Source organism: Camelus dromedarius, chromosome 9 (genome assembly GCF_036321535.1).
Source record: "Camelus dromedarius isolate mCamDro1 chromosome 9, mCamDro1.pat, whole genome shotgun sequence".
NCBI classification, from domain to species: domain Eukaryota; kingdom Metazoa; phylum Chordata; class Mammalia; order Artiodactyla; family Camelidae; genus Camelus; species Camelus dromedarius.
The window spans coordinates 7117562-7131728 of NC_087444.1; the positions used below are offsets into that span (position 1 = coordinate 7117562).

Below are 14167 nucleotides of genomic sequence, written 5' to 3' on the forward strand. Positions count from 1 at the left end.
GTATTGTGAAAATTTCTGATTCCTCAGTGATTTTGAATGTAGTCATGGCCAGTTTCCATTTCCTTTAATTAATCACTAGCTGTTCTTGTTCCCGTTCACAGATAATAAAGAGCTTAGTACTTTGGATGTAGTTGGTCTCCAGTGTTCACGTGGACCATAGCTCAGAATCAAAGAAGTGATGTTTCAGGAAATAGGGTTTCTATATTTTCTTGTGATTTGGGGGGGGTGGGGGGAGGACGATAAATATTTTAAGCTTGACCAAGAACAGCGGAAAGATTTATATATTGGAAAATACATCCCTTTTCCTATTTTCAAGTTAGGCTTTATTCCATGATGATTTTTTTCTAATTCTGTAATGACTTTTTACTAATTTTCTAATGGTATTTACCTACATTAAAAATAGATGGCTACGTCAGAAAATATATTTTCAAATGTAAATTGGATTTAGAGATGAACTGCTTAGCGTCCTTATGTTGATAGTTTATTTCTTTATTGTCTGTGTCCCCTACTAAACTAAGTTCCATCAGGACAAAAAGGGAAAAGGCTTGTTTTGTTTTAGTGTTTTAGATGGTGCCTAACACATCACATCGTAGGTTCCCAATTAAAACCTGTTCAATAATTTAAAAAATAAACGAATGAATATAAGATTTGGTGGTAGGAAAATCTGCTTTATCAAGAATTGATTGGTTAGTAAGAGAGAGAGAAATGTATGAATGTATGTAGCCCTTTCTCTAGCTTCCTTTTCCTTACATGGATACTAGGTGAGGTCATTGTGGTGACTAAATAGAGCTTAATAATTTAAGCCTTCTTGGTCTGCCTTTGTATTTACCATTTGCCATTTTTAAAAAAAGTCAAGAAGCTAATTGTTTTAACTAGATTTTGTGATTCCAGTTCTATTAAGCAGATTCTTAATAGAACTGGATGCCTGGGTAAGTGATGTCGCAGTTCAGAGAGGCCCCTGCAAACCTGACACTTGAAGAGTTCTGTAGAATATCCGTGTGCTTTACATTTGCTGGTGCAAGGGACGACTTAAAATCATTGATATACGCCGGTGTTTGTGACATGCTCAGAAGGAAAGCTGGATTTTGTGGTAGACTTTATAAACGTGAGCTCTTATTTTCAAGGCGTGAATGCGCACTGGCCCAGACTTGAGGGACGTCGTGGTCTTTTGAATGTGAAGATGAGATGATGGAATCTTCCAAATGATGGAATCTTCTTTTCTTTTCTGGGAGTCTAAGCTACATAGGGCATTTCATAAATATTCAAATCAGAAAGAATTTGGTGATCATAACTGGAAGTTTCTCTTTCTCACTTTTTATTCAGTTTTTTTCCTTAAATTTTGTGTCCTTTTGTTTTTTCCAATTTATTTGGCAAATTTGTATTGATCACATGTTGTGCTCCTGCTTTGTGCTAAAGACGAATGGAAGGATAAGATAGTACCGGTCTTTGAGCTCACAGTCCAGTTGGGGAAACAGATATATGAACAGACAAGTTACAGTGCAACTCATAAGTGTTTGCACACAAATGCGACTTGAGTGCTATGTAAGTAGAGTTCAGAATTTCAGAGAAGCTCTATGTATAAAAACAAGTACTGCACAGGTTTAATGACACACATTGCTATATACACAAATAGAGAAAAGAAATGAAGGAGAACATTTTCTTTTCTAGAAATATTAGTTTAGTATGGCCATGAACTAAAATAAAAGCTAGGCCTAGATCGGGAATGTGCAACTTTGAAGGGCTCCAGTGGTCATTAAACCTAACATCTTCCTTAGATGACAACTGACATTTCTATTGTTTTTTAATTTTTTGAATCTTTTTCAGTTTACTTGATCATATAAACTTTTGAAATTTTAGTAGTTCAGTAAAAAGTTTATTTTAGAGCAATATGACATATTTCAACTAACCCTAATGAGTAGTACGATGGTTACACAGAGATTCATTGTATTTATGTGAATATTAGACATAAAGTGCTCTCAGCTTATACATTCTCTACCATAAAAAGCCATCTGTCATTCAAAGTTGATAGTATGAAAGCAAACATAGAAGAATATTCAGATTTTAGAATGAAGTCCAAATTTTTGAATAAATGGCTTATCAAACATTGAATAGTCTTGTGTTGTTCATTTATTCTTTTGTTGATATGCAAATATTTATTGAACACATTCTGTATTAGGCTATGAGATTAAAAAAATAATAAGACTCAGCCCCTGGTTTAAGGAGCATATGGCCAGGAGTATGTGAGTTATTATAATAGAATGGGCCAAGTACCGAAGTGTGCTGGGCACCTAAGAATCCTTTGGAACAGAAACAGAAGAGATGTACTTGTGCCAGGACTTAAAGGATTAGAACTGGTTTGTCGGGTGATAGAAATGGTGGAGGGCAAGGCATAAAGATCTGTGCAGTGTTTGAGTGAGAAATCATGAGATACTCATGAGTGAGCAGTTATTTTGGCTTCAATTAAAGTACCTTTGGGGGAGAACCTCGGGATTTAGACTTGGAGAGGCAAGGTAGGGACTGATTGTAAAGGACTTTCTAATTCAGCTAAGAAGATTCAGTGTTTATATACTGTGACAAAAATTGAAAGAGGAAGAATTGTTAGAAGTCCCTTGCAGTAGTGCAGCTTAGAGGTTCTGATAACAGTGGAAGTGAGGGTAGCTAGGTAGATGGGTGGGTGGGTGGATGGATGGATAGATCGGTATATAGATAGATAAAGATCAAGAAGTATTGAAATTGGTGATTGACTGCCTCTGTGGAGGTGTGAGCCTAGGATGACGCCCCCCCCCCCTTTTTTTTTGCTTAGCTTGCTAGAAGCAATTACCAGTAAGTAGGTTATGTAAACAGGAGATGAGGGAAAAAGAAGACATGCTTTGATAAACAAGATTATACTGTAGAGCACAGGGAAATATATACAAGATCTGTGGTAGCTCACAGCAAAAAAAAAAAAATTGTGACAATGAATATATGTATGTTCATGTTTAACTGAAAAACTGCTCTACACTGGAATTTGATGCAACATTGTAAAATGACTACAACTCAACAAAAAAATGTTAAAAAAAAAAAAAAAAAAGAAGACATGCTTTGTTTAGGTCATGTTGCTGATGAGACACCCAAGTGTAGTTTGTCTGATAGGCAGAAGGCCATGATGGAGATGGGGATCATATAATTTCTCAAACCAGGACGTTTTTGAGAATGAAAAAGGATGTTATTAATGACTACACCTGGACAGTAGTCATTCAGGGACTGAGCTGAGCAGACTGGGAAGAGTGGTCAACTGGATGAAAGATGACACCCGTATTCTTACATTCATGGACAAGAACACGTGCACAGCGAGGCAGATAAGGTCCTTATTGTCCAAAACATGAGGATTTTGAAAACTTCTGTAAATTGAAGAACTTAATTTTTTTTTTCAGAATATTTTGATGAAATGAAAGAATATGGCCCAATTCATATTCTCTGGTCGGCCTCAGAAGAAGACCTGGCTGACACTCTAAAAGGTGTTGCCGGCTGCATTGACAGATGCTGTAAGGCCACTGAAAAACGGATGTCTGGACTCTCCGAGGCCCTGCTTCCTGTCGTGCACGAGTATGTGCTTTACAGTGAGATGCTAATGGTAAGAACACCGTGTTTTCCTTTCACCTTAGTCCCTGATGTGATTATAAGCTTTGTAAAGGCAGTTTCCATCTCTTGTTTGTTCACCGCTATCTTCCTCTCCTAGAAAGGTGCTTTGCATATTCATGCTCGTAAACATTTGTTCACTGCAGGCGTGAGCTGATGAGTGGAAGAATGTGTTAATAAAAGACAGGAGTATTCAGCGGTAGCAAGAACAGCTTGTAAGATGGTACAGAGATTTGAAGCATCCTCAGTCCAGATTTACATAGGGGATAGGATTCTTTTTTCCAGCCTTTTAAATTTTGCCTTTCAGAATTTTTAGCGCTTTAGAAACTTCTTTTCATGAAGGAGTTGCTTTCCTGCTTCCAGGTACCTTTGATTTAGCTGTATATTTAGTGTCATTATGTAGAAAGTGCTTGAGATTAGGATCTTGATGTTTGTTCTGTCTTCTGGATGCTTAAAAAAAATTCTTCAAATTAACACACTTTTCTTTCACTGTTTGAAAAGGCTTTTGTTCCTCTTACATCTAAATTTTGCATTTAACCTCCTCAGTGTAAGTTAAGTGTTCCCGATATTTGGGATTCAGCAATGCTGTCTGCAAAGCTAAAGTTTTTCATCCAGGATTATCCTCTGCTCACAGCGTCTCGCACAGGTGAACGGATACGCCTAGGTTTCTGATGTTTTAGGGGAGTGGTGGGGGATGGGCTCAGCTTACATTCAGTTATAGCCCAGTTCTTCTGTCATTTATACTGGAATCCATGTCTAGTTTCTATTTCCATGTACTGTTGATTTGGGGATTTAAAAAAAAATGTTTTGTCTCTGTGCTGGTAAGAGAGCTCTCCTAGCTTCTCAGCCTGAAGTCTGCCTCTTCCATGTTTTTCACGTTTAGGCTTTTCTTTCACAGAATCACGAAATAGTCTCTTGCTGTTTCAGGTTTCCGCTGTTACTTGACCGTGTTGGGGTCCTCCCGTGCACGGACCCCTCCTGCTTCCCAAAGACCTCTAACGGTTCCCTGCCGAGAAGCCTCCTCCTGGCCTCCATCCATTTCCTTGGCTCCGTTCCATTGTTTTACTTCACCATTGATCTCCCTCTTGTGTGGCTGTTCAGAGGGATCCGATTTTTGTCATTAAAAATATTATATTCTTTTCCTTTAATTAGATGTGTTTTGCTCTTTATTATGTCAAGATGGAAATTATGCAATTTAAATCACGTATCATTAAAGGTGTGGAAAAATTATCATAACAACCAGAATGAATTCTTTTATAGGTCCTCATTTGATTGTATTATTTTGTAGGTTCCCAGGGTGTAATCAGTAGCACTTATATTGCTGTTCTGGTTCTGTTTTATATTGGAATGTTTTCTTCAGTGTGAGATAAAATAATGAAAAGTATGTGCCTTGACAAAATGATTAAATTTGGGTAATTTTTACTAGTTGTATTCTGAAGCAACCCCTTACTTAAGATATTTCTACCTGTCTGAAGCACAGTATTTCATATTTATGGAAACAGACCTTAAATAAATGGGACTGTATTATAGTGTATGCCATCTGGGTTAGAGAAAGGGGGAGGTTCCTGATGTTAATGGCAATTCAACATTGAAGTAAATGTGAAAGAATGTGTGATAATCAGTTGACTTGTCTATTCATTTCTTTGAAAACTGGAGAAATGTTAATCTCTTTTGAATGTTTTAAGAGTGATTCCATCAGGCACAACATTAGAATTAGTTTTTAAGATGCTTTTTATCCTTAACGCCCCTCAGTTCTCATTCACGTACTATAGCGCCATCTTGCCTGGTTCCATTTAGCAGATTTATATCTAGGTTCTTCCTTTCCTCTGCAAACACCCAAAGAATACACCCTGTACCTCATTAAGGCCCTTCTCTTCTATGTCCTGCACGTTTGCTCTCCATGTTTGAATTGCCTGCTTACCCAGAGTTACTTTTTTTTTCCCTTAAACGGTTTAGGCCACTTGCATTCATTATTATAATTTCATTATGTAATTAATACTATGAAAACCAACTCCAGATAAAGAGAGTTCTTGTTACAAAGTTTAAATAGACCAGGAAGGTAAGTGAGTCCCCAAGGGAAAGGCATTGTAAAAGGTCGGCAAACATTATAAAAGATACAGATGGATTCTGCACTCAGATTCCTTCACCAGGGTGTTTTAAGCTTAAAGACATGGAAACATGAAATCATGGTTATTCAAGAAGACAAGATGGGATTCCTATCAGTCAGAGAAGAGGCCAGGCTTTCTCATCACAAGCTTGGCTAATTAATTAATACTTATATAATTTAAACTAAAATAAAATCTTGAGATGTGAACGCACACTTCAGCTTTCTGATTCCTCGCTGTAATTGACTTTGGTTAACTATGCCTGTGGGGTCGATAAGGAGGCTGATTGCTGATATTGTCAGGTGATGGCCCATGTGACCTCTTAACTGCAGCCAGTTTACATCATAGCACATTTTTACAGTGCTTCTACTGATTTTTTTTTATTTGTTTTGTTTTTTTTTTTGCTCTTTTTGAAGAGCTGTACATGCCGAGAGTGCTCCATCAAAATACTTGTATTTTGTACATAAAATACTTAAACCAGAAAGATGTACTTTGGGAAAACTAATAACAGATTTATGAAAAAAATTGCTCTCACTTTAGCTTTTAGAGATTAAAAAAAAATTTTTAAGTCATTATATCCCCAGATGACTGATGGCTTTGGGAAGAGATGCTATTTATATTCTGATATGTATATTTTTGTTATACAAACATGATTAAAACTAAGTACAACCTATTTCATCCATATGTTTTAATATGAAGGGTGTTATGAAAAGAAGAGACCAAATACAAGCAGAACTGGATTCCAAAGTTGAAGCTTTGACCTCTAAAAAGGCAGACACCGATCTGGTAAGTTTTTAAGTTTCTTGATATAATCACATAAAATTCATCATCTGAAATTTTTTTTAGCAATGTAAAAAGCTCCATTACATGCTTAAGCATTTAGCAAATAATACTAAAATTTCTTCCAATAATCTATTATACGTTGAGTACCAAGTGAGTTCATATGCTTAAGATGCTTTACTGCCCTTCTGTCTTATATTTTCTCCTAAAATGAGTAAAGTATGAAGTTAATTTTTTAAAATTAGTGTTCAAAGAAGGTATGGAAAAAGGACCTAACATTATTCCAGAAGGTTTCTAAGTACTCAGTAAATAAATCCACTTTTTGCTGGTTTTGTAGGATATTTATACAGGATAAGCTGGTGTTTTTTTGTTTTTTGTTTTTTTAAGTTATTATAAAACTTTTTTTCTGGTTGTGATAAAAATCTCTACAAAGGAAGTATCTTTGTTTTCAAGTTTAATCCTTTCCTTAAAATACCCTTTTATGGAAAATTTTAAACATAAAGAAAGATCTAATTATATAATGAACTCATGCTCAACACTGGGCTTCATTGATTCCCAGCATTTTGCCTAGTGTTTTGCATCTATCTCTTTCCTCGTGTGTTTTTCTGAAGTATTCTAAAGCATTTTTCAGACATATACTCATCGACAGTTGGTTAGTATTTACATTTTATTGTCTTTGCATGTTTTCGTTAGTACTATCATATCAGAATTATTATTTTCATTTTGAAATTGAGGAAGAGGCTTGAAAGGTGGAGTAACTTGGCAAGTTTATACATTTTTGGAAACAGAAGTAGGACGAGAGGTGATGGTTATCTATCACTTGCCTCCCTCAGACCATGCTGCCTCTCGGAGAGCAGGTCTCAAAGTGAGAAAAATTGACCATAACCTTGTTATCCTTTATTGAGTTCTCTGTGGAAGAGACTTCCCTGTTTTTTTATTGAGTACACTTACGGCAGATGAATGGGTGTGTCCTTGGAAACCCCCTTGTTAATCTGGAGTATTCTAGCCCCCCACTCCAGCCTGTCTTGGGACTTGACCTCCCTCCTCCCTGCTTTAATTTTCTCCTTAGCTTTAATAATTTTGTAACACAGAATATGATTTTCTGACTGGCTTTCTTTGTGCTCTATTTCTCTCTCCCTCTCCCTGTCCATAATCTAAACACCTTAAGGGCAGGAGTTTTAAAATTTTTTCCTGACGTGTTCTCAGCCCAAAGAACAGTGCCTGGTACATGGTAGTCACTCAGTAAATATTGTGAACGAATGAAAATGGCAGTGATCGCTCTGATTCATAAAAACGTATTAAAAGCTTGAGACGACACATTTGTACAAAGTCAAACTTTGTGTAAGATGTTGAGATCTTACTAAAACGAGATTGTGAATTATCCTCATCTTTCTTAACTATGTTTATTTTTCAAACTCAAGTTCATTCTTCGGAATGGAATGTGAGTGGGGAGTGGTGGGCTGCTGTGAACAGAGTAGGAGAACGGAATCTATGAGGGAGACGAACAGAAAATGTAGAACCAGTGGAACTAATGCTCAAGGGGAAGATCATCTTTGCTTTTACATAGGAGGAAAAAAAGGAAATCCAAGATTAACCTTTTCAATACAATAAGGAATAAAAATATATATATATATTTTAAAGAGTGAACTGGAAGGAACATAAATGGGTGAACTGATGTACAAGAAGTGTAATTGTACCTTTGGAACTGTAGAATTTTTTTATTTGTTAAATAATTTTTAAAGATATTGAAATTCGTGATTAGATAAAATTTTGCAATTGACTAAAATACTAGAAAAAGCACAGTATTTTAAAGTTTCAGGAGAATAGTAAAATGGCTTAAAAACCAAGCATCTGTTCAGAACGGTTTATATTCATATTTTAAGTTGAAAGGAAGAGTAGTTGGGATTGTTCCAATCACAAAAACACAGGAAAAAATAGCTTGGGCCCAGATATGGCTAGGCTTTCCCAACTCAACTAAAAAACACACTGTTAAAAGAAATTTGACTTGCAAACATTTTGTCTTTTGCTCTATAAAAATTTCCTTGATATCTCATTATAATCGGATCATCCATCTGTATTTATGATTTCATTTTGTGTGTGTGACATGTCCACTTTAAAGTGTTTTTTACCCAGTTAGTTGCCGTATTGTAAGATTGGAGAAACTTGAAACTTTAATTACCTGCAGGTAATTAAGATTTGAAACAGGGACACTTAATAGAGACATTGCAAATATTTTTTTGTTGCCCATCAAAAACAAATCTTTCCTGAAATGCATAAGGACTAATTTGATGATTTGTTAATAGTACCATAACATTTTCAAGGAGTTTATTTGTTTACAGACCTCACTTCCAAATCCCTCTGTGTTATGATGATATCTCTGGGAGAAACCTTCCAGGGTTACTCTCAGAAAGAACCTGCTATGATTGGTCACAAAATAGCTGAAGGGAAGTTGCTTAGAAATATGCAGGATAGGGTCACCATGGCAACGCGCCCTTGTGAGGTCCTTCTAAGGAGCCATCCTTTGCAGTCACCATGGCGACCCTGGCAGAGAACTGAATAGAGCAATCCAGCCTGGGTGTTTACCATGGCAACTCAAGCAAGGCCACTTTGGAGACAACCCTGGGGCCATTTCTATGGAGATCTGCTGGGGCTGCCTTCAGAGACTCCATCAAAGTCACCTTTGGGTGGGATGCTATATGCAAACCAGGCAGAGCAACTCATAATGAAAAGGTCAGTGAAATGAAACTGCCAGAAAGGGCAAAGACGAGGGGAGTTATAATTATTGGGTAGAAATAGAGCAGTGATGTAGCAGCCCACAGGTCATGTTAGACACATCAGGTGATGTTTAATGTGGGCTTCGTGTCGTGCAGACACAAGGCTCTTGTCTTTTTATCTTGCCTGTAACTTTGCATGTACTGTAAATTGGCAATCATGGCATTATTGTTACTTTTTCTCATCACACAAATATGCTTGCAAAAATTATGTATTTTCCTGCAAATTAAAATGTTTTACAGTGAATTCGTTGATTTATTACCTTAGTAGTTGTAAAGTGACTGCTTCTTAGAGTTTGTGGTTTATAGTTCTTGTCTCACGACAATAAAGTTCATGTTTTCGGAGTAACCTAAACTCACTAAATACCTTACTTGAGGGCCAGTCCAGCGGTTTGTTTTGTTTTGTCATTTAAGCTTTAGACTTAGGTAAACCTAGGCTCACATCCTAGCTCGTCTGCTTATTAAGTCTTAAAACACAATTCCTAACTTTTTAAAGCCTCATTTTATCATGTATAATTTGAAGAAGTTATTAGTACCTTTCTGGTGGCTTGTTTAAAGATTAAGTGATACAATGCAAGTAAATTATTAGACGTTATTTTGGTGACTTTACAGAAGTAGTACTTGAGATGGCTCCTGTAAAATGACTAAGGAGTTGTTCCTTGAAGACTAGGGAGGGTCAAGGAGAGTGGATAATATGAAAAGCAGTGAAAGCTCAAAAAAGCATGAACTGAGGGACCGGGTTGATGTGTAGAGAGCAGGGTGCAGCGGAGATGGGGGGTGTGGCTGTGGAGGTGGGCCCCAGTCAGATGGGAAGGGAGCCTTGTTTTGTGTCAGGATGAGGAACATGAGCTTTGTCCTTTGGGCTGTGTGGACCCAGTGAGAGCCTGAGCTGAAGAGATGGTAGTGGAGCTGCAGAGAAGAGAAGTTCAAGAGAGATGTAGGTGGAAGATGGAATCTAAAGCACTTAAAGGATGAGGGCAGCCCTTGTTTCAAGTTGCTAGTGACCATTAACATTTCTAGCTTGTAAGAAAGGCGGATTGTGGCTCTAAAAAATGAACTGTGGCATATAAAAGGAAGAAGAAAATTAGAGATGTTCAACTTAATGTCATGATAAGATGACATTAAGGTAGAGGTATTCAGCAAAAACCTTTCAATAACTGTGGCTGGATACCTAACATGTAAGAGATGATGTTCCCAGCACTGGAGAGATGGTGGTCAAGAAGACAGGTCCTCGTGAGCCTTATGTTCTAGGGATAGAGACAATGAGAAACAAACTGTTAATTAAAATGTATAGTTGTCATATAGTGGCAAGTGTGGAGAAGATGGAGTGTTGGGGAGCAGTGGAATTAAAAATTAGGGGTCAGGATAGGTCTTACCGAAAAGATAATTATGTAAAGCCTGAAAGAGGTGAGGTCTTGAGCCACATGAATGCCTGGGAGGGGAGCATTTCAGACAGTGGGGACGGTGAGTGCAATGTGGAAGTGTGCCTGCATTGTTCATGAAAAGCAAGGAGACCAGTATTGCTGGAATGGAATGAGTGAGCAGAAGAGTTGTGGGAAATGAGGTCGGAGATGTAAGCAGGGGTCATATCACGTAGGGCCTTATAAGATTTGGTCTCAACAAGATAGGAACAGGACTGTTGACCAGAGGAGTGACATGATCAGCCTTGTTCTAAAACGATGACTGTGCTTGGGAACGACAGAAAATAATGTGTATGTGGGGTGTGCACAGGATGGGAGAAGCCCAGAGCTGGAGACCAGCTCTTATGATCCATGTGGGACATCATAGCTTGGACCAGGGTGGAAGCGATGTGAAGTGGTCAGATTCTCAGGATATTTTGAAGATAGAGCTGTTTGTGAGTGGACAAGGATTATACCGAGGTTTTTGGACTAGCACCTTGAAGTTAAGAGTTGGCAAAGATTTGAGGAAGAATAGATTTAATGGGGAAGGTGAAGAAATGAGATTTGGATATATAAAGGCAATGTGCCTATCAGATACCCAAGGGAGATGGGGGTTACATATGAAAATCCGTTTAAAAATCCAGAGGTCGGGGGAGGTATCCAGCTAAAGATACGTATTTGAGGGTTACTAGCAGATAGTATTTAAAGCCATGACATTTGTTGACGTCACTAAAGGATGAAAAAAAAGAGGTCCCAGACTTAACGCAACTTAGCATCTTCCAACATTAAATTCAGGGAAGGAGTAACTGGTGAGGAAAGGAAAGGGAATTTATATAGCTTTTGCTGGTGGTAAATAATTGGACCGATAAGGTGAACTAAACAGATTTATTTAAGGTCGTTTGACTTTTTAAATCATTTCTCCACTTATGAGGTATTTATAAAACAGCTTGATACAGAACAGTTAAGATAAATGTAGACAATAAAATATTTTAAGAGAGATTAAGATGCATGTGCTCTGATGAAGAATTCAGTGAAAAAGATATTGTTCAATCAAAGTAAAGACATTTCTGCCTGTGGAGATGAAGGTGTAAAAATAAGTGAGATTATGAGGAAAACTCAGATATCTGGGGGACCTTGTGGTTTTTGCAGTTTAGTTACAAGTTTTCAGAGTCAGAGCTTCTGTTTGAAAATGCTTATTCACTTCACTGCTTAACTATAAGATAAATAAGGTTCATCTGTGGTGCTAAATAATGCTGCATATTTATTTTATTTTTATTTTTATTTTTGAATGGATGATTTATAGTTTTACACTCAAAGCAGCATTCAACTATAAATGAATATGAATACATTTGACATTTAGCAATATGTGCATAGAATCTGAGACTTGGATTCATAATGCCATAGCTGTTTAGCAGTATATTTATGTGAGCAAAAATAAAAAATGCATTTTCATAAGATCATTATAGTCTGGATTTGCATATAGCTACATTCAGTAGATGCAAACAGATACCAAATTGATTTAAGCTGGTCTTTGCTCTGTATGAGTTGCTATTTTTGAACCAGTATTTTACACTCATCCTCAAATAGTGGTTGTTAACCTTTAAATGTTCTTGATAGTGTACTAAATGCTGTACAGAGCAAGACTGCCTTCTCTTTAAGCCTTAAAGAAATAATAACATGGACATAGCTTGTGTGTGTGTGTGTGTGTGATGGAGGTGGAGGTTGACTCTCCCTTTTCTCAGATATTTGTTGTCTCACGTCTCTCCCCTGACCTTTTTACAAATTTATTCCTTTTTCTATGCCTCATTTTCTAATATCTGTTTTTCCCTCTCTGCTTCTTTTTCATCTGCATCTACTTGCCTCTCACATACACACGTGTACACATACACACGCTCAGGCAGCAGTGAAGGAGAAAGGGCTTTCTTCTCTTACGTTTCGTCAGTTAACCCTGGAAGGCTTCCAGCAGACTTCTCCTCACATCTCATTGGCCAGAGTTGTGAAAAGCCCACGATCAAACCAGCTACTGGGAGTGGGACTGTGACCATCACAAACAACTGACTTGGACCAGCCACAAGCTGCCCCCGATGCAAATACCTGGAAAATAGCGGGGCCTTTTCACATAGTAAGGAGGGGAGTGAGAAGTGGATTCTGGGTAGACAGCTAGTAAACACGCGCCCCACATACACAGCGTAGCCGTGTGTTGGAGTTGTTGCACACACACCGCTGGCTGGGAACCTGGGTGAATGAGTGATGATGTAATCAAGACGGCCCTCAGCAGCCTCTCCTCCCAGAACGAAGTACCAGGCAGTGCCTAGAAGTCCCCTCCCTCTGAACCGTCGGGGCAGGCCTCCCATGCAGGGCATCATTGGTTTCAGGGGTTGGGAAAAAATTCCATGTACTGCTATTTACACAGATTTGTAAAGGATAATAATGAGTATTTGATTAAATAGCAAAAAAAAAAAAAAAAAAAAAGTCCTGTCTACCCTGTGAGTTAGAGTCTTTCGAGCCTGGGATCTCTGTGTGGAATTTTCTGTGTCACTTTTCCCCTCTGACGTTTATCTTACGCCTCTGGCATTGCGAGCAGAGCCGTCTCGGGGAAGCACTTAACACGGGTCTTAAACCTAGTTGCTGAGACGCACGTGATTTCACCCACAGCACCGCGTGATTTCACCCACAGCACCGCACGCCTTTGCAGTTTAGTTTGAGGCAAAGTTACTTACTTTCTCTTTGCTTTAGTTTCCTGACTGTAAAAGTTGTGGATAATGACTTCCTTCAGGCGTTGTTAAATCAGCATATGAAACCTTTGGCCTCACCAGTGTTAGACTTTAAATATTTTGTATGTGAATCTATATTGGGAGCATTGTTCTTCTAGGTTAGAGTTTTCAAACTGGTAACTGTCATCCTGCTTGTCAGACCTTCACATTGTTTAAAACAAAAAAGAGGCAGCCATTGGCTTGCGTTGAATTGTGGCTGTTCCCATTTGCCCCACCTGGTCGCTCTAGGCATCTGAGTTTAAAAATGTATATGAATTTATACTGACTATTAAAAAGCTGTGTTTTGGATTCCAAACAATAATTTAAATTAAACAACACTCGGTGTTGTACCATTGATCCGTAATAAGGGACATTTTAAGAAAGGCAGCCGTAAATCCCTTTATGATAAAGCGTCAGAAGCACAGACCGCCTCCTAGTTTTCCTTTAGGAGGACCCCCGAGAAAAGTTTCCATCGTGTCTCGGCACCAGCAGTAGAATTTAATTTCTCCTGAGCTGTTAGCTTGTTTTCAGTGTGTACACATCTTGGGTTTTATACCTGTTCAGATTCCTCTCTTTATCCTGCTCTTTAGTTTCCAGACTGCCGAGAGCCCCAGTTCTAACCCACTTCTCTCTGGCAAATCTGTCTTTTGTGTGCCAGACTCACCACCGACTTACCCTTGCTTTTCCCCTACTCTTACTTTCCCGTGGCGCTCCTGTCTTTGTCTACTTCATACCTGGAA

At 38.1% G+C, this 14167-nt stretch overlaps 1 protein-coding gene across 1 annotated transcript in view; it reads left to right on the forward strand.

The window, feature by feature from the left end:
- Positions 1 to 14167, forward strand: part of SNX7 (sorting nexin 7) — an 81475-nt gene that overhangs the window by 33895 nt on the left and 33413 nt on the right. Inside the window, exons 6-7 of the mRNA XM_031457662.2 lie at positions 3414 to 3613; positions 6423 to 6509. Of these exons, the coding sequence (XP_031313522.2) occupies positions 3414 to 3613; positions 6423 to 6509 (287 nt within the window). The remainder of the gene's footprint in view (positions 1 to 3413; positions 3614 to 6422; positions 6510 to 14167) is intronic.